Below are 25777 nucleotides of genomic sequence, written 5' to 3' on the forward strand. Positions count from 1 at the left end.
TCATCCAAGACTGGTGATTCCATACTTTTTGCCAGGGGTTGTATTTACCATGTGCTTCAATAAATGTTTCAGAGGTAGTTGGTGCTTTAGCAGCTGAACAGTATAAAATCCGTAAACACCGATTACGTAGTTGCTGTAACTAGATTGGATGGCGCCTAATAGCCGCTTTTGACACTTTTCAACTACGTCACTTAATCACTGGAGGCATCATGATGGATGTCGGAAATGAGGATCGGGGGTATTGAACATAACGACAGAAATTGTTTTCCAAAGTTGTTTTTGTCAGTTTATTCGTGGCTTCTTCTTGTTCGAGTCAAGCTAATTTGTCTGTGAACGTAGCACACCTGGATGGGACTCATGGACCGCGATATTTACAGAAGCCTGAAACTGCTAGCTTAGAAACCGACCGATACCTCCTCTCTCCAGATGTGTTGAACAAATTACCGACTCCGACTGAATTCACACCACATTATTTATGTCACTGTGTTATAAACGGCGTTTCCCTTTACACCGGAGCGGCCTTAAAAACGAACAAAAGACGAGATGCTAACCAATTTTTCCCTTACAGGCTAGGCTACATGACGGCGCGGCATTGTCTCCATGGTTACCAATCTTTAGACACGTTCCTTCTCCATAATGCGATATTTGATATCTTTCTAATCATACTTACTTATAAAGTTTATGAACATTAATTTCTTACCTTGTAAAAAGTGCAAATCCGTGATTACACCGAGGGCTGACAGTCATTATGATTAACGGCTGCTTGTCATTTTATTTCATAAAATTACAAGTTTGGTTTCGCAGCCGACCACGCAGCCGCGTACATTGCCATGGCAACCTGCTGACCACGGCTCAAGATTGCCTACTGAGCTGAGATTATGTTCAAATCCGCCAGTAACATCCATACCAAAAACAAAAACAGAAGAAGAATGCAAACATTTTCCACACAAACAGAATTATTTTCTAATTAAGTTAGTGAACGGCTACCAGCAGAAACATAAATCTGCATAAACATAAAACGACCTGTTTTAATAGTTTCAACACTATTATTATGTTAATCAGTCCTTTCTTTTCAGTCCCTAGTAAACGGAAGATGGAGATTTCCGGACCTGAATCAAAGAAATCTTGTGTTGACACAAACGTCAAACTTCCTCCATTCAACCCAAATGAACCTTTAGGTGAGATACGTACAGTTTATTACAGCAATTGTTAATTAAAAATTGCAAGACCTGGAACCAGGAAATGGTTGACATGGGCAAATCTCAAGTCACAGTAGTGCAATTTTGATAATCTATAGTATTCAATTAAAAATACTTTATTAAACCCAAAGAAAAATTAAATGTTTTAACTTGTATGAATTCGAATTCTTCAGAGTTATTTTAGATATACATGCTACATGATGAATTCAATGAATTCACTTATTTTATATAGACTATTTGGATACACTTGATTCACCCTTATGCCCACACCTGACATATAAATGACTGAATGAATTAATTTTATTAATCCCAGAGGGAAATTCACAATAATATCTGCTTCATGTGTTCCTAATATGCTGCACAATTTTTTGCTATTTGTTTTTACTATCTCTACATTGTGTTTCATTTCCATACCTTTACTTTGCAATACTACATACCAACATTTATTTTGAGTATCACTAGAAGTACTGGAGGTGGTAGATAACCCAAAAATATTACTCAAGTAAGAGTAGCACTACTTCAACATAGTTTTACTCAAGTAATGGTAAAAAGTAACCATTCAAAAAATTACTCAAGTAAAAACTGATCAAATTATCCTTTAATATTTAAACATTACATGATCAAATGAACCAAAATATAAAGTTAAGTGGAAATTTTGGTATTTTCAGGACCAAAATGACAATAATTCATGTAATAAAAAAAAATAAAATTATTTTTTCCAAATGGGTTTCTTTCATTAAAAACATATAAAACTTGAATAAAAACTGCAGGTGTGTGTCTGTGTCCGGTGAATCTTTGGTTAAAACATGTTTGTTTTTCATTCAGTGGGTAGAAAGTCCAGAAGTTTTACTCAAGAGTAGAAATACTTCATAATGACATTACTCAAGTAATAGTAAAAAGTACACAGTAGTAAATGTACTCCTAAAGGTATATTTTTCTCAAAAAGGTTACTTAAATGTAACTGTATCTAGTTCTTACACAACTCTGGGTGCAGACTAAGCAGCACCAGAGGTTCTTATACCGCCAGGTCTGGTGTTATAGTTGTGCCATTAATGTCCAGATTTCATAATAAATGTTCCATTTACCTTAGTAATGATCCGACACTGTGAAGTTTGATTAATTACTCGTTATTCACACATTTTTCTTGTCTGTTCTTCTCTTCAGGGAAGGAGTTTGTGAGCCGTAAGTGGGGGTATTTCTGTAACCTGTGTTGTGTTTCCTACCTGAAGGAGGACCAGCACTGCAAAACCCAAACCCACTACGACAACCTGCAGGTTCACATAAGAACACATTAGAAACCGATCCACTGTTGTATCTTTGTGGCTCCAGCTTGGTTTTTATGTTAGGTTTCTCTTTCACTTCTCAGAGATACTACCAGAAGCGGGAGAAGCTGAAGCCTTCAACAGTCCTGAACCAAAGCTGAGGGACATCTTCCTGTTTGATCAGCTTGTTGGTTTTTGATGAAGAATGTGATGCTTTTACTGCTGCTGCTGTTATTACTTGAACATTTTGTTTACATTCGCCGTGTTTTACTAAAACATCGCTTCTTTGTGTTTTTAATGATTGTCAGAGTTAATCTAATCAGTAATTTTCAAATTGGTTAACTGTAGATAACGGAAGTATTTTGAATAAACAGTTTGTCATATGAAGTAATTTTGAAGCATTGCTCTGGATTATCTGAAAGTTATTTTGAGCTAAAATGACTTTTCTGACAGGATTACAATTTTTTTTGTAAGAAAATAATGTTTATAGGGGAGATATGTTTTCCCCTTTTTCTTTGTCATGATGAACATTTTCTGGTTAAATCCAGAGTTCTTTATGTAAAATAAAATATAATTTTGCAATAAAACTCAATGTGTGTGAAGCCTACTTTTCTATTATCTGTTTTACTTTAGCTATTTTATTTATGTTTTGTCTCTAATGACGGAAGAGGATGCTAGGATGCTGCTCCCCATGATATATTTAGACTTTGTCCTTGAGATAAAAAACTAATCCACACCATTTTCGTCTTCTCTCTTATTTGAATATATAAGTACCAATAAGTAAATCTCTTGTTTTGATTACCGGTTCTGCTTAACTGGTAAATTCGCTTGAACATCTAAATTGTAAACAGTTAGGCTCTTATTTTGAAATTCAGCACCTGAACCGGATATGGCTAATAGAGTCACCATATTTGAACTGGCTCACCTGCAAACAGTTGATAATTTATGTAAAAAAAAAAAAAGTGGCAAACGGTGGTTAGTTTTCTATAAATAAGCTGAAAGAAAACCAACTAAAGGTATGTAGCAGTTCACTGTGAAAAATAAACGTGTACTTAAAGAGTTTAGATTAAAATGCCGTCACCGTTGTTAGCTTTTGTCTCGTTAGCGTAATGGCTAACCAACGGTTTTTACCCCCGCGCTAACGTTAGTCTATAATTAAAATGCTGTTTTATGACGTCTTCGCCGTCCAAGTAGGCTCACACGTCTAACTTTAACATTGTTAATCCACCTTAGTTAAGAATGTAGTCATAGCGTCATGATTTTTGTGTAAATGACAGATATCTCAATAACATAATTTAGTTACCATTATTTTTGTTTGTTTTGGTTACCATTGTGGTCGACAAGTTAACGTGTAGTTGTGACTTTTTCTTTTTAATCTGCACATTTCACACACACATATGCAACTCTTAATTAGAATATAATCAAAAAGCTAGCAAACTAAATTGTTTGGGCAACTCGAAAAGCAAACTGGTAATTTTATAGATTACTTGCACACAAAACAAGTGTTGTCAAACATGGGGCGCCTGATTGTATGGTAGTTAAATAATTGGCTAACACTGCAGAAATAAATGGTTTCTTGTTCTATAAACGTCATGCAATCAGCCAGTAACAAATTGTATAACCTGGTAAATGGTTCTTATGATGAAATGTGGTTAAACCAACAAAACTCTTTAACATCATCCAGTTTCATAATTGAAGTAGCTTCTTATAACTCTTACATCTGTTCATTTACAAGCAATAACTGTCTATTTGAAGAATTATGAAAAACTAAAGTTAAATGGTTATGATTTATTTAAAGTTTTACATTTTCTGGATATATTTTCTATATATACTTAAAAGTATAAGTATATATATGTATATATATATATATATACTTAGACTTTTTTGTGCATCACTTCACTACTAGTACATAAAGGGCATTTTAGATAGTTTGTTGCATATTCTGACATCCTGAGGAACATAAACGTCCATTTAACGTCTTTCTTTACCCTTTTAGCGCCGTGGCTGCTGGAACATTTGCTGCAAGGAAGGTTTGGTCATTTGTTTCCTGTTGTATCTGGTAGCTTTGCATCGATGCAAACAGACTGTGCTGTGGACAGCAAGGCTGTCAGTTTATCACCAAACATTGTAACAACGCCAAGCTATGACACAATAACGTTTTAATTTCTACTTCTCCAACCATCAGCCTTCACTCCTTTCCTGATATTTATAACATCCACACTGGGAAGCACAGATATGAAATCTCTAACAGTAGAAACGCTTGTTTCTAAAACATCAGAAAAGATGCTTTCTTCTTCAAATTGCTCTTCTTCTCAAGAACATTCAGCCCTTGATATGGATGAATCTGGTTCTTCCACATTGAATTCATCACATTTTACAGAGGAAAATACAAGTACAAGTGATATTGGAGTCGACATCGGCAGGAAACAAGATAACAATGACAAAGCTGGGACAGAGCAACCCCATCCTTACCCTGATAACCCAGAGAATATTCAAGAACTGGCCACCAAGATCCTCCAACGGTTTGGGCTTGAAAAAGAAGATTTGGAAAATCTCCTCTCCTACCCTGAAGACCTGATCACTGTAGCAAATCTGCCTGCCATTTTGAGGCAAATCTACATTATGAAGGTAAAGAATACAATGGATTGTTCAAACGCTCCACGTGTCACAAGCACAACTGGATTTGACCATTTTAGTTGTTCAGAAGGTGAACAGATTCACAGAGTCGATCAAAATTTTGGATTTGATGGAGTTTTGGAAGAAACCAGGAGCTCAGCAGAGGTGAAAAACTGGGGTTCACATGATCAGAAAAGCTCTTCCACCTGTTCTAGCTCAGTCAGGACCTTTGTGGACCATCCACCCAATAATTTGAATAACCTGCAGACCCAACCAAGACAGAGTTTACAATCCATTCCCTCCTTTTTTCCTCTGGTGACGCAAGAAACCGATAGTAGTTCTGCCAACTCTGAAGGATCTGAACCAACACCTGAAATGAGGCAAATTGATGAAATGAAGCAATTTGTTTCAGTACCTGGAGACGGAAAACCTGGCCAAGCCATTAATGACAACATGTGCAAAAATGACAGTATAACTCACAGACAAGTTATAAATGTTGTTGAAACGAAAAAGAATCAAAAATCAAACCAGGAGTACCAGAAAACACGAAGTTACTCTGATTTAAATCCGGTTCCTCCTCCATCCATGAGGCCAACGTGTCCGCCTGAGGCAGCTTCCACCCAGTTGCTGCTGCCGCCCCCAGGCAGGGCGTTCCTACCTGAGCCAGCTGGTTTTAACGGTCTGCCTCCAAAAGCCATGATGGAGGATTACACTGCCGCCACACCGAGGGCGTTCCCACACACCTGTTCTCTCTGCAGCACAGTCTGCATTAATATTAAGGTGAGTCTGGGACGTTTCCTCTGATCCCTCCATTAACAAGTTAATTAAAAGTTTAAGTTACAACCTTTTCAATTATGGAATTCACTTTTACTTTAGCTAGTCCTGATATGATTAATCAAATATTGAAATAGTCATCGATTTAGTAATTTATTAATTAACTGGAATAAACAGTCAAAAAAGAGAGAATTTGCTGTAAAACAATGTATCCAGAGCAACTAATTCAGCTTAAACTACAAAATGGATTCAATTTGCATTTAAGATAAAAACACCTTTTGATGTCAGTGTTTTTACTTTGACATCGAAATGTAAATGGCATTTTTTATATTCATCCAGTTCAAATTCACTAAACTAAGTGTTTATTTTCTTAATAAAAATATAATTATTTATTGTATTTCTAACATTGAATGTTAAATGAAAATCTGAAGAATGTGTCAATTTATCAGAATAATCAATTAATACTTACACAATTATTAGTTGCAGCTCCAACTGTAGCATAAGAAGGTTTTTGCTAAAATAGTATAAATAACTGTCATATTTCATGTAGAAATATTAAAATTTGATGTTCTGTAGGAACTTATAACAAAAGTTTCACAAAAATTAAAAAGAAAAATAGTTTGGTTCATTTAACATTTTCTTGTTAAAGGAAACTAACTATGAAAATTATTCTGTCATTTATCATCGTAAAAAATTATTCTGGTGAAAATAAATTCCAGTTAATGCACCCAAAACTGCCACATTTTATTTTTTTTTCATACTATTTTCTCCAGTTTTGGTTTCATAAAGACGTCAATAAATATCAAATTAAAAACTGTAATTAAATGCAGTTGCTATGTGGAAATTAATGACATAAATCACACTTTTTAGTGTCATTGGTGTCCTGAAGAATTATTTAGATATAACAGGTATGTTGGCTTATGTCTGTTTGTTGACATAAAACTTAAATATGTTGAAAATAATAAGAAAAAAACCCCAGAAGAAATTGGTTAAATGTTCAAAATGAGCAACCTTTAAAATAAATGATGCTCCTTCTCTCTGCACTGATTAAAATGTTTTTTCGTTGAGTTTCCTGTAACGTTTGCTGCTCTTCCTGCCAGGACTGGGTCATCCACCAGAACATCAGCTTTCATATCAAGGCCTGCATTCTGCTCCGCAAAACGTCAGTGTCCTTTTTTTAAAAGCTCAATTTAACATTTGTTCTTTGTGATTTATTTATTTTTTTGTGGAGTTATCGGGAATATTTTAGGATTTCTACGAGATTTTTGGTTTTGCTACAGTAGAAACTCCTAATAAGTCTTTTTTTTTCTTTTCTCTTTTTAACGTTTTGCCCTACCAAGAGAAAAAACAAATTCTGACTTTTTATTGAAATGAATGTTAAAAAAATTGGTAATTCTAAATTTTTTTCTACAGATACCCGAATTGGGATTGTACAGCACCACTGTTTGAGAGGCAAGTCAAATAAAAATCCTTAGACTCAATTTTTAAAAAGTATCTTTTTGGGTTATTTTCTACCAGTTAAATTATGTTTTTATTTTCTTTTATTTTTGTAGTTTTTCTGATAAAGACGCCTCCACCTCTGCTCAGACATCCCAGCGTTACGATCACAGAGTCGGGTCCAAGACCCGGGCCAGGTCCAGATCCAGGTCCAGATCCAGGTCCAGGTCCTGGTCCAGGTCCAGATCCAGGTCCAGGTCCATCAGTCCATACAGACTGGAGAAAAAATGTTACAGAACCAGGAGCAGTTCCAGCTCTCCAAGTCCTCCTTTTTGCGATGCTTTGATGGATAGAAGCAAACCAGAGGAGCAGGAGGATCCAAACACTCACAGGTCAGTGAGATACGAGAAATACGAGAGAAAAGTAATACTGGAAAACCTTTTAGCGGAAATTTAAAGGTGACTTATTATGCTTCCTTAAAGACATTAGGATACTTCTATGGTCTAAACATGTTCATTAAATTTTTTTGTGCAAAATAGTTCTTAGGTAATGAGATTTCAGTCTGGTCAGTTCTGTTTTAGGGCCTCCGTCACTTTAAATCCAAATAAGTTGCTGCTGGCCACGAGTTCTGTTTGGGTTGCTAGGTGACGAGTCTAGGACGGGCATGGGTTGCTAGGAAACGGGGCAGTGCCTGCTGATTTGTTACATTCCAGAAGTTTTTGAGGCCGCTCATTTTCCAGACACCAAAAAACCTAAACTTACTGCCGAAAAGTGATTTTTTTTTTTTTTAAAGTGCTGCTGTTTTTAGAAGCAGTAGAAAACCAAACGGAAGCACAAAATGCACAAAATGTGAACTTTGCATAATAGATCCTTCCTTCATGTCAGAAAAACTGCTGATAATTTACAGTTTTTAAAGTTTTCAACCTGATTTTGGTTTCCTGCTGATCTCGCTCACCGCCTTCAACCTGGCGTTACCGTTCGGATTTGAGGAGCCCTCGGAGGCGATCTCCATCCGGGAGGAGCAAGAAGAAAAAGTCTTCACCCAACTGGAGACGCAAGAAATCGACAAGGTCATCCAGTAAATGGCAGAGGTCGAGCCGAGTACAGGAGCTGACCAAAAGCATCATGAGATCATCAGGTTGGAGTAGCAGAACAGCTTCTGTCCGTATTGTTATGAAAAGAGATGAGCCACAATGACGAGCCTCTGAAACAAACGTTTTCTCTCCTGCAGCTGTCCAGTCTCTTACGGAGATACCAAAACTCAAAACTGTGGTCAGAACTCTGGTTCCCATCATCTTGGCTGAACTCAGGAACCTGAAATCATCTTCTTCCTCCTCTTCTTCTCTCAAAAGGAACTTGGATTCAGATTTTTCCAAAGTGAAATCTGACCTTCAGGTCGGTGAAGCTGGTTCTTCCAGAAAGCCTCAGGTTGGCAATTAGATGCTTTTTAAACTCAATTTGTTTTAGTCTTCAGTTTTCTGAATGTATAAATTCCACGTCTTGCATTAATGACAGTAATAATATTCTTTTTTTTTTACTTTTCCATACTAAAGTAATAAAGATAAAAATAAATGCGTACACATACTGAAAAAAGACAAGACAAAATGGATAAACAATTTTATAAATTCACAAAGTTTTTATTCTACTGCAGATATAAAATTTCTAGATATAGAAAAATGATGTAGTAATTATGTTTTTTACTTTTTGTACTGATTTATTTTTATTTTACACATCATACGGATAATAATGTTAACTACTTCTGATTTTGTAAAACGATTTGAGACCCAAACACCAAGTGGAGGGAAATTCTTACTTCAGTTCTTAATTTTTAGCAATTTATTTTTAGAAACTAAAGCTCTGCACATTTTTACAGCTACCAGATAGGAATATTGTGTTTAAAGGTGAAGTGTACTTCAATTGTTTTGCTCTAATTTAAATTTTTGCTCCAAATTATCACAAAAATTATGTAATTATGAAAAACATTCTGCTTTTCAGGTGTAATCTGTGCCATAAATCCAATATCTCCAACTTTTATTAAATAACTGAATATAATATGGATTAATAAATACAAATAAAAGTAAATGTAATGTGTATTTTAGCAAACCTGTTTTTAAAGCCCAGACATGTTTTTTTATAACCTGATCATTGTTGTTTAAGATATCGAACATTAGTTTTGCTCTTTTTACTCTTAAATGTCTTTAATCTGCATGTTTTAAAAACCAGGTTGATGCACCAAAAGTGAAAAGGATGAAGAGCCTCGATATTCAAGGAGCATCAGTCACTGTGGTTAAAGAAAGAGAGAAGCAGTTTGTATTTAATTATATTCACACCTACATCTTTACAGGTTTTTTTCCATTAAAGTAAAATAGGAATATCGTGTACTGTCTGGTATTGAGGCATATCAGCAGCAAAGTAACAAGAAGGAAGAAAAGAACTGAGTGACTTTATGGCAAACACAAAAAAAAATATTGAAGTTATTAGCAATAGCAGGCCCACATTTAAAGAAATGTGCAACTGCAATTTTTAAGATTTTGATTCTAGGTGATGATTTTAAATATATATAAAATGTGAGTAAATATATGTGCAAGAAAAAAGCAAAATACTATTTACAAGAAATGTAAAATCATCCAAATAACAGCAGAACTATAAACAGAGGGTTTTTAAAATTGCTTTTATTATAAAAAAAAGTCAATGGAGGAGCCCGAAACGTTGCTAAGTATAGTAACTTCAGTGCATGGAGGCCACGCCCCTCAGCCTTTAGGCTCCACCCACTTTTTGGGAATTTTTTTTAAATTTATTCTGGGGCAGAGTTTTGCTTCCACATGGTTAGTTAATTTGTAACAGATTAGTGCTAAATGTTTAAATATTATTTAGAGCAACAAGCAATTATAAGCAGGCATTACTGCAGTGTTGCATTAATTAGACAATTTTAAAATGGACACATTCAAACATGAAAGCTTTTTTAATTCAGATCATTTTCTTGTCTTCTCAGATTATCTGTGGAACCAAAAGTCTGCAAGAGACGACCAACCAAACCTGCGTCTCTGCATTCAACTAGAAACAGTGCATCTTTACCAAAAAGAACAAGAAGACGCGTCTCAAAAGCAAAAGCTTTGGTTTCCAAAGCGAGAATGATCCAAAACCGGCAGTTTGTTAGATCTCCAAAAGTAGAAGCTGTTAAATTTAAGGTGGAAAAACAAGTTTCAAAGCTTCCAGGATCTACAAAGTTGATGTTTACAAAGAAGAAAGTGGCTGGTAGTGACTCCAAAAAAACACAAAAAGAGCTTAAAGAATCTCCAAAGGGACTGGAAGAGGAGACTACCGAAGAAACGAGACAGAAACCTAAAATTAGAGAAGAACATCTCCAGGAAGTTGGGGATGTGAGGAAAGAAAATGGAGATGTTATGCAGGTAGAAAACCTGACAACTTTTCAGACCAAAGAGTTTGAAGATGCTGAAACTCTGAAATATCTGGAAATAAAATCAGCAGATTGTGTGGAGGTTCAAACTACAACTACAGTCAAACTACAGTGGAGTTCATCCAGTAAACCACCATCAATCATTTTTACACCAGAACCAGCTGATCCGCCTCAGACTGAACCGGATCTCCTCAAAGGTCCAACGTCTTCATTTGGTTCATCACCACAGAGTCGGAGTAAAACTCAGACTTCCTCCTCATGTCAGAGGGCTGACGCTTTGGAAACAGAAAGTTCATCTGATTTCAAGAAGCAGCAGAAAAAAAGGAGAAAAACAAAGAAAAAAGGTAAATTTAACAACATAAACCGACCAAAGAACACCTGATGCCATTTTTCCTTTCTGGTATGTGAATCATATAAAAGTCACAGTGGGTTTTCTTCTGTGAATTTGTTGGTTTTGGCTCATCATGGGGTCGGCTAATAAAGACACATCATGGTTTATTTGCCATCTTCATAAAGTATTGGTTTTTTTCTTTATTGTAGTACAATTTCATTTTTATAGCGCTAGCATGTCGTCTCGAGGAAGTTTACAGAAAAACGTGTTCAATCTCTTCTTGCATCCATTTTCATTTGGTCTCAGTTATCAGACGATACAATAAAGTTAATTTTATTACTCAAAGTAGTATAAAACATTTTCTGCTGATTGCATCGAGTCATTAACTTGAAGGATTCACAACGAACACGTAGCGTCAGCAGACAGTCGTTTGCGTGACTCGTAAACTTTAATCCCTCAAACTGAGCGTGCATGGAGCGACAGTGGAGAGGAAAAACTCCTTTAACAAGAAGAAATATGGCTTAAAGATAAAATCTTTTCTTTCCTAATACCAAATTTCTTTTCTGATTTTAAAAGTTTTTTTTTTTGTCCCTCAAAATAAAAATTACAAACAGAAAATATATTTAAAAAATGTTTTTTATTTCAAGAAATCCCGCTGGGAGTTGACCTGAACCGGATCTCCTGAATTCAAAGTCAAAATAAATAAAATTTGTAAAATATGTTTGTGGTTGTCTCTGGGTGGGTTAACATCAAGTGCATTGGTGAAAAACAAATTGTAATTTTTCTAAAAATTAACTCTTGAACATCAGAAAATGTGATTAATCGGTAAATTCAGTGCATATCCTGCAGCAGTATCTCAAAGTGACCCGTGTGGAGGAACGAGTCCTGCAGCTGCCGTCCCGACCTTCACGGAGGACCTGGTGAAATGTCTGAGTGAAAAACAAATCGGTAAAAAATCAGTAAAATAAAAGCTAGAAAATCTGCATGTTAATCTTTACTGACATGTAAACCTTTGTTTTGACTCTCTTCTGCAGATTGTTTAAGCAGGAAAACCATTTTGTCTGAAAAGGTGAGTTTTTATTAAACATTTATGAACCGCTTTTGTAAAAACACATCTTGAGTTAAATGTTTGCTTTAAACTGACCCAAACTATACATTTTTAGTTTAAATCCTAAGCTTGACGCACCATTTAATTTGTCTCAGGATCATTAATGCAAATATAACCTCATTTTTTTGTCATGTTTCTGTCATTTACCGTGACTAAATCCAAATCATCTCCCAACCTTTTGGCTCCACATGAAGCCTAATCTAGAGTTGAAGAGGAAAATGTGAAGTCTGTGTGAACATCTCACCAATAATCTGTTTTTCTCAGCTGATTTTCCTCAATGCGAGGGTGCTGCTCATAACAAACCTGCCCAGGTATTTCGACGGCTGCTACAGAGAGGATGAAGTTGCTGATCTGCTGCGCCCGTTTGGCTTCATCTTTAAGAGGAGCAGCATCTACGTGATTCCTGAAAAGTGCATGGTGGGTAGCAGATGCATCAGAGATTTACCTTGTTCTCTTCTTAACGAAGACTTCACTGGAGGTAAAAACCTGAAAATCCCTCCCAGTAAGGCCTGAGAAACTTTGTCCATTGGTGCAGTTTTCGTTCGTTTTGTGCATTTCCTGAACCAGAACGGAGAAATATGAATAAAAACACGAAGAAAGGCAGCCGAGAATTCGGGGAAAATTTCCAGGAAAGTTGCAAAATGTGAATATTTGTATATTTATATTTGCAGTGAGGAACAGGAAGTCAGCAGAAATGTGTTCTGAGAGCTGGTGCTGGTGGATACCTAACAAACCAACACTCGTAGGAGGGATTTAAAAGCACCATGTAAATGTACATTTGTTACAAAGAAAAAGAATATAAATTAAGGTCAACAAGTGATTTAAAAAAAAAATGTTTCCATCTTTGTGAAAAAGACTTCTGCAATTTTAGTTGAATAATGTCTTCACTTCTGCCCTATAAGTTCAGTTAAATGTGTGAATGCTATAATTATTAAATTGACTCCTTAATGTTTTTGTTTTTAGGCGTTTGTCCTGATGCCGTCTGTGAAAACTGTTCAGGACATCGTGGTTTATTCCGACCAGAACCACATCGTTTTCAAAGGATCTAAACTATCAGTCGGAGTTGTTCACAATATGGTTTCCATGACGCCAGTAGGAATATTTACGTTTTATGTCTTTACACATCAAAATATGGGAATTCACAAATTTATTCAGTATAAAAGCAAAAGAATATTTAATTTTGTCTCTGAAAACCCGACGAATATAATTTGATGCAAAACAAACAGGCAGTAAAAATTTTAGGGATTAAAAAGTTATGATTATTTAAGTAAGTAAAAGCTAAATAGTTACTATTTTTTTAACAAATTAAGATTAAATTTACTGAGATTTTCCTCAAGATCAGTGAGTTTAAATTCTTTATAGAAATCAAAAAACGTTTTTAGAATCTTGGTGTATCTGAAGAAAAACATCAACTCTGTTTCTGTGTTTGTTTCAGTTTGGCTTTTATTCATTTCTGATGAAAAAGACCCATTCTGTACGTATCGCATCATCTCTAACTTTGACACAGATTTTTATTTCAGAATAAGTGACTGCAGAATAAAATAACACATCTGCGTCAACAGACACGGAATGACGATGGAGGAAGTTTGATCTTCATCCACAACGTGTCCCAGAGCGAAGCCGGCGCTCTGAGGGAAACTCTGATAAAAATCGGCTGTGTGAGACGATACCTGCCTCTTCTCAACAAGGTGTTGAACTGCAGCGTCTCACACACGTGTGTGCGTGTGTGTGTGTGTGTGTGTGTAGAAAGAAGTTAAATTATTTCTTTGTGTGTTCCAGGTGTTTGTTGAATTTAAAAACAGAGAAGAGGCGGACATATTGGGAGTTTGGTACAGCCTGCTGAAGCGCTCTCCAGCTCATCAAGTCTTCAGAATGAAAATACCTCAAAGCAAAAAACTTCCTCCACGTCAGTTTCTATTTTAGGACATAAATGTTGAAATGTTGTTGCCCTAAAAGCAACGGCCTTTTGTGGAGCCAAGAATGGAGGAACTGGGATTAGGATTGGGACGGTTTGAGCAGGATAATCTGTTAAAACAATCGATATCACCCACCTGAGCTACTATGGCTGTCTGAAGAAATGCGCCAAAACCAATCCAAGCTAAGAGGAGGTTCTTAGCGCTGCCAATCATCCTCATGTACGCAAAGCTAAATGTGCTAATGGCGGAGAAACAGGAAAACCATTTATCCACCATCATCAACAGAGGTGATGCTAACTAGCCTTAGCATTCACAACAGAATATGTTAGCTGCAGCATAGCAGAGAGCAAAGCGGAAGGGGGCAATGGATGAGAAACGCTACATGAGATTGTGATTGACAGCACTAAGGAATCCCTCTGATTGGTTGTTTTTAGTTGAACTGGGAAAAGGCGGAGGAGCTCAATTTTTTTATTTTTGTTTTCATAATTATCCTTCTCATACCAAACTGTCACAACTTGGTGACAGTTTCAACAAATATGTTAAAAAAAATTTTTTAATGAAAGTTGCGTTCTGCAGCTTTAAGACGTTAAAATGTTTTTTAAAATGTAAAATTTTGCCTTGGCAGCACTATTTAATCTCAACATATTCTCAGCGTTTTTCCCTCGCTGGACTTTTCTGTTTTGCCAAGTTGCACTAAGACGTCTTTATTGTGTTTTGTGACTTGAGGCTGCTGCTAACTCGCTGCTAGCATACCCGTTGCTAGCTAACTAACTTTTTTTACATCGATCATGAGTAAGTGCACATTAATCGCCACTTGCCTGGGAAAAGTTTACTTTTTTGAGGTTTTAGTCTTAAATTCCACTCATAATGGTCTTAAAAAGCCTTAAATTAGAGTTTTTCCAGAAATGTTCCCCGTTTTCAAAACTTTGACTTATAATTCCAGTCTCCACTCGACATCCAGGCCAACATGAAAATCCCGAGACATTTTACTCTGCTCTAGCTGACGCCTTTCAACATGTCATGGTCAGATTTGAGAATCTACATAAACATAATGAAAACACTGACCTTCATTTTATGTGTGCAGCACCAAGAGTGCCAGACAGAGCTTTGCCAGATGGTAGCAAAGCCGTCGATGGCGCCGTCATCCCAACTATGAAACGTGGCGTTCCTCAGGGCAGCACTCCTCCATTCTGGATCACCATGACAACCTACCCTTTATTGTTTCCCACCTTCTGTCCCTGGTTCAACATCCCAGGTAAAAAATAAAAACAAACGGAAACCATTTGGAGGCTTGATGAAGCTCACAGTAAGTGACTGCGTAAAATTTTTGTCTCGTAGATTATCTGACAGTCAGTCCGATGAACGGTTTTAAGGTAACTTCTTTTTTCTGCACAACTTTGATCAAGAAGCAAAATAATTATTGTTTGTGAAGTGGAGTCTATAATTATAGAGGAATACAAAATCTTACCGAACATTTTTTATCTTGTTTCTAGTGCAAATATCTTAGTACACTTAAAATAAGACAAAACTAATTTATGAGTAGCTTTTCAGCAAAATATAGGAGCTTGTTTTAAGTCAATAATTCCTCAATATTGATGAAAAATAACTAGTTCCACTGGCAGATTATTTCACATGTAAGGTGGAAAAATGTCTTGTTATAAGTGGAATAATCTGCCAATGGAACTAGAACTTTTTCAGCAATATTGAGGAATTATTGACTTAAAACAAGATACTACATCTTGCTGAAAAACTACTTATAAGTTAGTTTTCTTATTTTAAGTGTACTAAGATATTTGCACTAGAAACTTGGTAAGAGTTTGTTTTTGCAGTGTTCAGATATAAAACTGTTGATTTTTCCATGCAGCAGAAATGTGGTCAGATGTAGTGCTGGTGGATACCTAGCAAACCAACACTCTAAGGAGGGATTTAAAAGCACTCTGTTTATGTAAATGTGCATTTATTAAATCCCTCAGAATATTTTAGGCGTTTATTTTTCTATTTGTGCCTTTTGAACCTGCAGAAAACCATCAGCCAGGCCTCAAAGTTCTGCACCGTCATGCTAACGGGTTTGCCTGAGAGAAACTACACCCACCAGGATGTTGCTAAGCTGGTGTGGAAACATTTCCCCAAACAGAATCTGCAGACTCTGTTCTACAACGTGGTGGTTCTTCCTCTGCAGAGGAGGGTAAAAACATCACATTATAGTTATTTATTAGATGGTTAAATCTCCCTGCGTCGTAACTTTTCAGTTTTCTCCCTCTCTGCTTCAGGCATTTGTGTTTTTCTGCAGCTGGGACGACTGCAGTGATTTTCTCATGAATCACATCAAAAATCCAGTTTCTGTTAAAGGCTCCCTGCTCAGTGTTCACCTGGTGTTGGAGGACATGCATCCCGGATTCAGAGAGGTGCGAGTTTATCCCAAACACTGAGGGAAACAATCAGCGTTACAATTTCATTACAGTTCTTTTTTCTCTGTGACTTTTTGTCTAATTCGGTTAGTTTTTAGAGCGTGTTTGCTAGTTTTCTTTACTAATTATTGGTTAAATATTGTTTAGGAGCAGCAATGCAGGTTGATAAATTTGACTGGCACCTGTTGCAATAAGCAGTACATGCATTCATTTCAGGATAAATTAAAACAAACAAAATAATTTCCATTTGCATGATTTGTTGTTTTTCTTTTTTGTGTCTTTTTCTACCAAAAACTGGTAACAAAAGTCTCCAGCCTGGTGTTTTGGTGTCAACTTGCTCTTTTTTTAAGGACAGTTTGTTTGTAGAGACGTCATAATTCATTTTGTTTGTTTATTTTGAATATGTTGCTTAAAATGGTCTTAAAACAACATTATTGTTTATATTACTAATTTATCATCCAGCAAAATTTATCATGGCAGGCCTAAATACTTAAAAAATTATTTTAACTTGTATTTTATAATAAAGATTGAAAAATCGATACAATTATCTGATTTAAGAAGAAATATATAAGGTAAATGTTTTATATTTTTGCTTTTCTTCTCATATTCCCCTCAAGTTTTCTGAGGCGCCCCCTGGTGGCCTCAGTTTAAAAAACGCTGTTTGAAATCATTCTGCCTTCTCACAATACTTTATAAATGTAACATTTATAACACAGATAAAGAACAAAGCCAAGAATATTAGAATATTAATGAAGCTGAAAAATCAAATCAGAGCAAAGGGAATAATAAAAAATACACAGAATTTTTAAAAATCTGCAGTAAAATGAGTTTGCATATGTTTTTGTTTCTCCTGCTTCTACTGATCCCCGTTCATAAAACATAACAGCCATTAATGGTTCCATCCCTGTTTTGTCTGCAGGTGACGATGTACCGATCTGTGATGAAGTGGAGCAACGCTGTGAGTCGTTTTGAGCCGATCTGAGAGGAACCGGCAGCAGCAGCAGCTTCTAAACCTGCAGCTCTCTGTCTCTGCAGCACGTCTCCCAGCTCCGGCGTCTGGGGCAGCGGCTGCTCTGCGTGGAGATCTCTGAACCGACAACTCACCTCATCATGACAGTCATGAAAGAAGTGGCAACCGTTGCTGCTTTCGTCAACTTCCTGCCGCTTGCTAACAGGGTAACGACCCAAACACCCGCAGCAGTCCCCTTCAGGGCAACTCGTCTCATTTCTGCCGTAATGTTTGGCTCCACTTCTAGGATTAACTAAGAACATAAACATTTAAAGGATGTTTGATTTCTTTGCAGAGACAGAAATTAAGAAACTAGATTGTTTTTATTTCGGTTTTAATCTGGCCTGTGGAGGCAGGCCAGATTATTTGTGCAGAATATTTCAGGAACAAGGCAAATCCATGTGCTTCATATGGTAAAAATAAACATTACATTACATCACAGTGATATAGCGAAGCAAAAACCGACTAAGATAATAAAAAAGCAACTCTAATCAGATGGGTTTTAGTCTGGATTTAGCAGAACCAGAAGACCTGAGAGGTCTGGAAGGTTGCTATGACAACAGCAGATATTTAATGTATTGTGATGCTAAACTGTTCAGTGATTTATAAACTAACAGTATTTTAAAGTCTATTCTCTGAGCTACAGGGAGACAGGATAGGACTGTAGACTGATGTTCTCCAACTTCCTGGTTTTAGTCAGAACTCCAGCAGCAGCATCTGGATCTGATTGATCTTTTAGGCCGACCTGAGATGAAACCGTTTCAGTAATCAATGCAACTAAAGACAAACACAAAGATGAGTTTCTCTAGATCTCACGTAATCCTGGAGATGCTCTTCAGGTGATAGAAGGCCGACTTTGTAACTGTCTTTATGTAGCTCTGGAGGTTCAGGTCAGAGTCCATCTTTAATAACTGAAGCTGTGCGTTGACTCTAAATCGTTCCTCTTTAGGTCCAAAGATAATAACTTCAGTTTTGGCATTGATTGATTTGTTCCGTTGGCGCTTGAATGGGTTTTAAGTCACCTGATGACATTGTAATGTAGAACAGAGCATCATCTGCATACTTATAATAGCTAATCTTGTTTGTAATCTGAGCCAGTGGGACCAAGTAGATATTAAATAAGAGGGACCCATTACTGAACCTCCACATGTGACGATAATAATTGTTTCCTCTTGTCTTCTGTCAGATTGTGATTGAAATGGCTGAATCAAGTGGTGTAACAGCAGCTGTTCTCCAAATCTCACCGAACTCCTCACCAGAACACCACATGTGGTATGTGTGTGTGTGTGTGTGTGTGTGTGTGTGTGTGTGTGTGTGTTTCAGCTGATTTGAGTGAACCCAGATGATGCCGAGCTTCTTGGTTCTGATCCGCCTCATTTCTTATGTTTTTCCCTCCCAAACAGGAGCAAAGTTAAAAGTGTTGAACCGTGAGTATCTGATGTTCATTTATATAAAACTATAACAGCAAAAACTTCACCAGTTTATTTCTTTGCAGTTTTTTGTTTTACGCTGAACGTTTTTCTGAGACACTCGGTTCTAAAGTCATCATTTATAAACTGCTCATAGTTTACAGTTAGAAAATCTTCCTCTAGTGTTTCATGTTTGTAGTTGGAGTCGATGTTGGACTGGTTTGACTTACAGCTGACTGTCCTCAACCCAGTTTGGACCATAGTTGGTGGAAAAGACGTGAAATATGAAATTTATTTGGGAATAAACGGACAAAGGATGGATATGGAAAGTGTTGGGGACAAAACGGGGTGCAGGAATTACCAAAGAGAGTAAACTGAGTCCATATTGTAAACTCTTAGTTACGTTTCAGATATGAACAACTAAAACCTTCATGGATCAGTTACTGTTTTTATTGAACATCACATTTAGCTGCGTGTCCATTAAAAATTCACACAAAACTTTGTCAATAATTCAGTTAATGTTGAAAAAACACAATTTTGCATTGAATAAATTTGTTCACTGAGTCATTAAAACGTGCAGCACCATCATCGTCCCACCTCTTCCTGTCGTCGTCTTCATCATTTCCTCCAGTAGTAACATCCAGTTGTTGGTCATGAGACCATTTGATGCGAAAAAGTGTTTGTGGAAGAAACCACTTTTGATTCAGTTGAAAAACATTCGGGGTTTTTTTCTTTTTAATTGGTGCATTTCCATTAATCAGATTTATTTTTGTAATCCCAACAATGGAAACGCTGAGGAGAGACTTTTGGTTTTAAGGGTTTTACCTGAAAATACGGCCTTTATCTAGTTTTTAATTTTTATGAAACCATTAAAAGAACCATTTTTAAAAATTAACCACATCAAACCTGTTTCTGCTCTTTTAAGTTTAAAGAGTCTGAGATGGCGTCTTCGAAAGTCAAGAGAGGCTGTGATAAACCTCGAGTCTGATTCATCGGTGAAACCAGCTGCCTCATCAAAATCCAAACCAGACGAGGGAAACCTTTGTTCAGAACCAGAGCAGAATCTTCCTCCGAAGAGGAGGAAGCTGGAGCTGAGTGACCAATCCCAGATTCTTAACAAGAAAACTGAAGATGAAACAACCCAGGTAAAACGTCAGGAAGACCTTCAGGTCCTCGTGAGTCCAACTGGAGATCAGAGCAACAAAGAGACAAAAGTCCAGAAACCAGGAAGTCCCTTCAGGCTTCCGTCTAAAGACGTTAAACTTCACCAAACGATGGAGTCAACGGAGGATCAACCAGAAACTAACGGAGGAAGAACCAGGCCACCTAAAGATGGAGAAAAGGTTCACGAGACGCAAAGGTTGAGTTTTCCTCAACAAACAGAAGCTGGAAACGTTTCCCATCAGAAAGCGACTGAAGACGATGAAGAGGAGGAAACAAACGAGGAGGAAAGCCCAGCAAACAAAACGAGAAAGCTCCCAAAGTCGTCTTTGAAAGTTCTCAGGAATCTGGAGGAAGTGGAAGAGGAAGAGGATGTGACGGAGGAAGAGCTGAGGGAAGGTTTATGGAGGGAAAACCTACAGGAAGAGGATGATGATGGAGGTGAAGAGCGAGAGGAAAACTCAGGTCTGGATTTCTATCAATAATCAATGCTTCCATTTTGTCACATTTCTACAGAAAACTTCAGCGTCATTTATCTGGTAAATAGCACATCTTAAAAGTGTGGCATGCTTTTGTATTTGGCTTCTTTTGAATCAAATTAACAGTGCATCCTTAAAAAAAATCGCCAATTAATTTATCTAATATTAAGGCATTATAAAGGCATATTAAGGCATTGTTTCATTCAGCTGTTCTCTGAATGAAACAAGAAAAACTTCCACCACAGAAAATGTATCGATGACAAAAAGTGAGAAGTTAATCCAAAAATATTCAAACTGCAAACCCATAACTTTGACCGTATTCTTTCTTCTTCGTCAGTCATCAGTAAACTGATTTTGCTTCCAGTCTTCATTTGTTTCCGTTGATATTTTAATCTTTTACTTAAAACATGAATTAATGAGGCTCAATTTCTGCCAAAAAGGTTGAATTAATTTGACTTTCAAGAAGAAAAGTGGATATTCTCTGTGAAAAATTCTTTCTTCTTACAAGATTAGTTTTATCTTGTAGTATCATAAAAAGATGCAGTTAATCGTGGACAGTTGTACATTTTTTCTTGCAGATGTGACTTTTGAGGCAACACCCAGTGATTTTCAGTGAATCTAGTTTTCTGTCAGGTTTTGTTTGTATTTCGTCGTCGTCATTTCTGCAGCCGGTGAGTTTGTGGAGCCCATCTTTGGCCTTTTCTGCTCCGTCTGTTCGGTTTTCTTCTTGGACGAGAACGCAGCCGAGGATTCCCACTGCTGCAGCCTCTCTCACCTCAACAACCTGCAGGTTCGCTTCAAAACCACAACAGTTTGAAATCCCTAAACATTTCTGTAAAAAATCCTTCAAAGTGCTGCATGTTTAAATCTGAAAAATTTGGAGAACGATATTTACATCCACCCAGAGTCGGGTAGTAACTAGTTACATTAACCTGTAGGAGTATTTCTCCTTTTTCTTCAATAAAATTTCTGTATTTTCTCTCCAATAAATGAAAAACATATTTTAACACAGACACACACCTAAAGTTAAAGTTTAATAAGTTTTTATTGAAAGAAACTGATTTGGAAAAATGTTTTTTTCTTTTTTGCTACTTATACAAATTGTCATTTTATTCCTTAAATAACCAAAATCTCGTCTTTATAATGTGGTCTGATGACGTAATTTTTAGATATTAAGTGATTGATCATTTGATCGACTTGCTGCATAAAGGATGAATATAGATTTATTTTCTCGCCGTCTGAAGTTAAATCAGACAAAATTCAAATTGTTTTAGGTCAGATAGAAGAAGAAATTTTTTTGAGATTAAACATTTGATTTGAGTAGGAAGATAATTTACCTGAAACATTTCAATGCATTGAATATGTATTATTCAAAATGGTCCAATTATTGATTCACTGTAAACATAAATGTCATATTTTGTCTCTGTTGTAAATTATAGAAAACCACCATATTAACAGTAAAAACCAAAACGTTTCAGTTCATTTCTGTTTGAAAACTTATCTTGAAAATGGTTGAACTTTTCTGTGGAAATATATTTTTTTTAAACTCTGATCTCTGCTTCTCTTCGTCTGTTTTTCAGATTCACTACCAGAAACTTTTACATTAATCTGAGGAACGATGTGAAGGTAAATCTGATGTTTAATTTCACCAACTCAACATGAATGTAAAGCCATCAGTTTTTCTTTTGCTGTAAAGTTTCCCTCCGTCTGCTGGATGGAAGCTAACTGCAGATTAAAGTTTTTCATTTCCTGTCTGATCAGAACCATTTCTGTTCACGCTCCAAAAAAGCAAAACATTAATCTTCTCTTCCTAACTTTTAGATGTTTCAAATGCACGTTATTCTAAATGTATCTTTTTTTTTTAAATTCACTTCTAAACCACTGCAGTGAACCTCTGTCTTATATGTGGACATTTTTTTGGTAGAAAAAAAACTTTTACATTTTTCAGCAAATTATTGACCATAGATTTAGAACAAAAAAAAATTCTAGCTCCACTGGCAGATTGTCTTAAGTGTGGGAAAACAAATCAGGAATGTTAGAACTAGTACTTTTTAAATTATCTAGTTAATTGTAAGTTAGTTTGGTCTGTGTTCTAGCCTAGTAAAATATTTTACAAGATTTAGTGCAGTTGCAGGTAGGACATAAGCAAAGCTAGCAATTAAAATATTTACAGAAAAAATCAGAGGGAATTTCCTTTATTAAACCAAACAGATCTGTTCTGTTCATCACTGAAACTTTTTCTCCATTTATTTTCAGTCAGAAATCCAACCCTGGGAGTTTCCTGAAGGTTTCTGCTGGAGCTCCTGGTAATGTCTCTGAAAACGGGAACAGAAAAGCGTCAAAGTGAGGCGGCCGGCGCTAACGTCACGTTTTCTACGTCTGTTTACCTGCAGGTTGTCGTAGTGGGTTCTGCTGCAGCAGTGCAGGTCTTTATCAGCGCCTTCGTTGAGGTAGAAAACCGAGCAAAGGTTACAGAAATACGCCAGTTTCTGGACCGTGAACTCCTGACCTGAATCAGCAAAAAAAAAAAAAAAAATTAAAAGTTTCAAAATGAAAGCTCACAGACTAATGTTTATGTTGACTTGAGGTGGTTTGTGGCTTTTCCAAAGAGCTCATGTGCTAAAAACAGATTTCCACCGTCAGTTGGGGTGAAACCCAACTGACCACCTAACACACCAGCAGCTCCACTCTGACCTCACCACTTCCATCTGAATGAGACTCGTTCTCACCTAGAGGGCGTTCCGGGTTGAACGGCGGCAGACTGACATTGGCAGCAACAGGTGGAGACTGGGATCGAGATCTCTTGGCTCCAGGTCCGACCGGCTCGCTCCGCTGTCTGCCAACAACTGCAGAAGAAGAAGAAATTACAATCCGGATGCTTTCATAGTCTTACCGTCCTCTGGCAGTCTGCGCAAACTTCTCATCTACCTGTGAGGAACAACCGTCTGGTTTTATTTGGAACATTTTTCGTTTCATAAATGCTGGAAATATTTAACATACAGTACAAAGTAATTAATTTGCACCTTTACCTTTTACAAAAGTCTTATTGAAGGGCAATTTTGTTGAGACCAAGCCTGCAGTAATAAATCAATTTTTAAGTTTATTGATCTTTGAGTGTGTTTGCCATTATATTACCTGAAGATGGTCTAAAACGTTCATTGCAATAACATCTGCGACAATTTATTGTCCAGCAACATTAGTTATGACAGAACCAGTTAAGAATCCATAATAAATTTTATAGGCTTTGGTTTAATTATTTTAAATATTTAAAAAATTCCAGGCCTAAATGTTCCTTGGAGTTGAAAAGCTGTAGTTGAATTATTTATGGTCCAGTAAAACATATTTCATGTTGCAGTGCAGTAACTCATGTTTCTATGATGCAAATTTAGTTTTCCAATTCCATTTTTTCATGGAAATTTTGATTTTTCACCTTTTGTTTGAGCCAAGCTGGATTCTTTCTTCTCCTCCTTCAAACATTCAATGTGTGGCTTCTGGTCACCAGAACCAGAACTGCTGTCCGTTTCCTCCAAATTCTTTTGGATCTCAGGCTGAATGTCGCCTGAAGCAGCAGAAAGCGACTCCTTCTCTTCTTCTTCTTGTAATTCTGGTTCAGTGCTGACCTTTTGACCTCTGGTGGATTTTCTCACTTTGAAAGAAAACATTCAGTGATTTTTCTGGATTTGTGTCCAGATCTCTCCATTTAAACATTTCGTCAGTACCAGGAGTCGTCTTCGCTTTCTTTCTGGGTCGGCCTCTGGTTCTGGGAGCTTTTACTTCCTGTATTTCTTCTTCTGCTGTTACAATGTTCACAGTCTCATCTGAAACAACAAATCAAAGTTTCAACCTGGCAGCAGCACTAAAACCGATTATTTTCCTTCACAATAAACAGATTTGTTTCAGTCCAGCATGAAAAAAATCGAACAAAAAACTGGAAATTTGTCAAAATAAAGTTTGATTCTTGAGTCAAATCCCTTCAGAAGGGAATCTAGATGGATAGTTTGTATATTTTTATCCAAAGCCACATCCTTTGGAGACAGAAAGAGTTTTAATTCACTATTATACATCATGTTTGTGATGGTATTCTGCAGCACAGACGAGGTAAACTAAAATAAAGCTAAATTTTATGTTTTTAAATGTTTCTCACGCCTTATACAGCCAACTGGTCCAAAAACCAAACAAAAGAAATCTGCCAATTACAATAACATAATAAAACATAAGGTAACCTTTGTTTTAATTACACAGATCAATAAGTAATAATAAATCGTGTTGAGGTAAAACACCTTCCCGCTCAAATTTAATGCTTAAACATACAAAGAAAGTAAAAAAAAAATCTCTAAAAAATATTTTTTTCTACATTTTCTGGCATTTAGAAAATAGAAATAATTCTAACAGACTTAAAAAAATATATATCTGCCTCTTTAGATTTATGAAAATATCAGATTAAAAGCCTAAATCTGGAAAATATTTACTTCTGAAACTAAACGCTAGACTGAACCCAATTACAAAACTTTGCAGTTTAAATACTAAGAACTTTCAAAATCTTGAGAAAAATTAATTGAAATTCAACCATTTTCAATTATTTGCATCCAAACCCGGTAAATAACTGATCTGTTGTTGAAAACATAAACCTGGAAACATTCGGACAAACGGACCCGTGCAGCTGCCTTCATGTTTCCGCTTGGCAGATTTTGGGGTTTCATCTGGTTTAATCTCCGCATCATTTCCATCCAACAAGACCTAAAAACAGATTATTTAGCCAAATCGTTGATGAAAACACCAATATGAACCCACTAATACATTATTATGCTCACCTCAGACATGAGGGAGCCATCTTTGTCCTCCATCTTGTCCTCCCGTGGGTCAGGATTGGTTTTAGTCTCAGGTTCTGGTGTCATTTCTTTTGGTCCTGCTACAGATTCTTCTGACGGTAAATCCTCTGAATTACAGGTGAGCTGATCCAGACTCTGTCGCTCTGAAACGTCCCATTTTGTTCCTTCAGGATCAGCATTTGTTAAATCACCAGCTAAGACTTCCTGTTTGGACTCTTCAATACTAGCTAATGCTAATTTAGCATCAGCTAGCAAAGTCAAACTCTGTTCCTCTACGATTTCCTGTTTGGACTCTTCTGCACCAGCTAATGCTACTTTAGCATCAGCTAACAAAGTCAAACTCTGTTCCTCTACAACTTCCTGTTTGGACTCTTCCATGCTAGCTAATGCTACTTTAGCATCTTTCATATGATCAGCTGCC

General features: G+C 36.5%; 2 protein-coding genes across 3 annotated transcripts in view; both read left to right on the top strand.

Annotated features, from left to right (window-relative positions):
• The window catches only part of LOC106944690 (uncharacterized), a 72876-nt gene extending 49862 nt beyond the window's left edge, over positions 1 to 23014 (top strand). For both annotated transcript variants that reach the window (XM_015027879.1, XM_015027880.1), the window contains 14 exons: positions 15146 to 15316; positions 15400 to 15434; positions 16082 to 16246; positions 16332 to 16466; positions 17389 to 17427; positions 17505 to 17645; positions 18665 to 18750; positions 18882 to 18905; positions 19813 to 20405; positions 20469 to 20513; positions 21161 to 21317; positions 22108 to 22153; positions 22784 to 22833; positions 22921 to 23014. In XM_015027879.1, the coding sequence (XP_014883365.1) occupies positions 15146 to 15316; positions 15400 to 15434; positions 16082 to 16246; positions 16332 to 16466; positions 17389 to 17427; positions 17505 to 17645; positions 18665 to 18750; positions 18882 to 18905; positions 19813 to 20405; positions 20469 to 20513; positions 21161 to 21317; positions 22108 to 22153; positions 22784 to 22833; positions 22921 to 22930 (1697 nt within the window). In that variant the 3' untranslated portion in view covers positions 22931 to 23014. The remainder of the gene's footprint in view (positions 1 to 15145; positions 15317 to 15399; positions 15435 to 16081; positions 16247 to 16331; positions 16467 to 17388; positions 17428 to 17504; positions 17646 to 18664; positions 18751 to 18881; positions 18906 to 19812; positions 20406 to 20468; positions 20514 to 21160; positions 21318 to 22107; positions 22154 to 22783; positions 22834 to 22920) is intronic.
• LOC106944691 (serine/arginine repetitive matrix protein 2-like) lies at positions 3352 to 11222 on the top strand. The gene is made up of 9 exons (XM_015027881.1): positions 3352 to 3477; positions 4458 to 5857; positions 6952 to 7013; positions 7265 to 7303; positions 7405 to 7680; positions 8278 to 8426; positions 8520 to 8716; positions 9512 to 9594; positions 10281 to 11222. The coding sequence occupies exons 2-9, from the start codon at positions 4697 to 4699 to the stop codon at positions 11086 to 11088; spliced, it is 2775 nt and encodes a 924-aa protein (XP_014883367.1). The 5' UTR covers positions 3352 to 3477; positions 4458 to 4696; the 3' UTR covers positions 11089 to 11222.
• Positions 23015 to 25777: the final 2763 nt, after the last annotated feature.

This window comes from Poecilia latipinna, unplaced genomic scaffold, assembly GCF_001443285.1.
Source record: "Poecilia latipinna isolate Pla-1442-1.1 unplaced genomic scaffold, P_latipinna-1.0 Scaffold108, whole genome shotgun sequence".
Classification (NCBI taxonomy): Eukaryota; Metazoa; Chordata; class Actinopteri; order Cyprinodontiformes; family Poeciliidae; genus Poecilia; species Poecilia latipinna.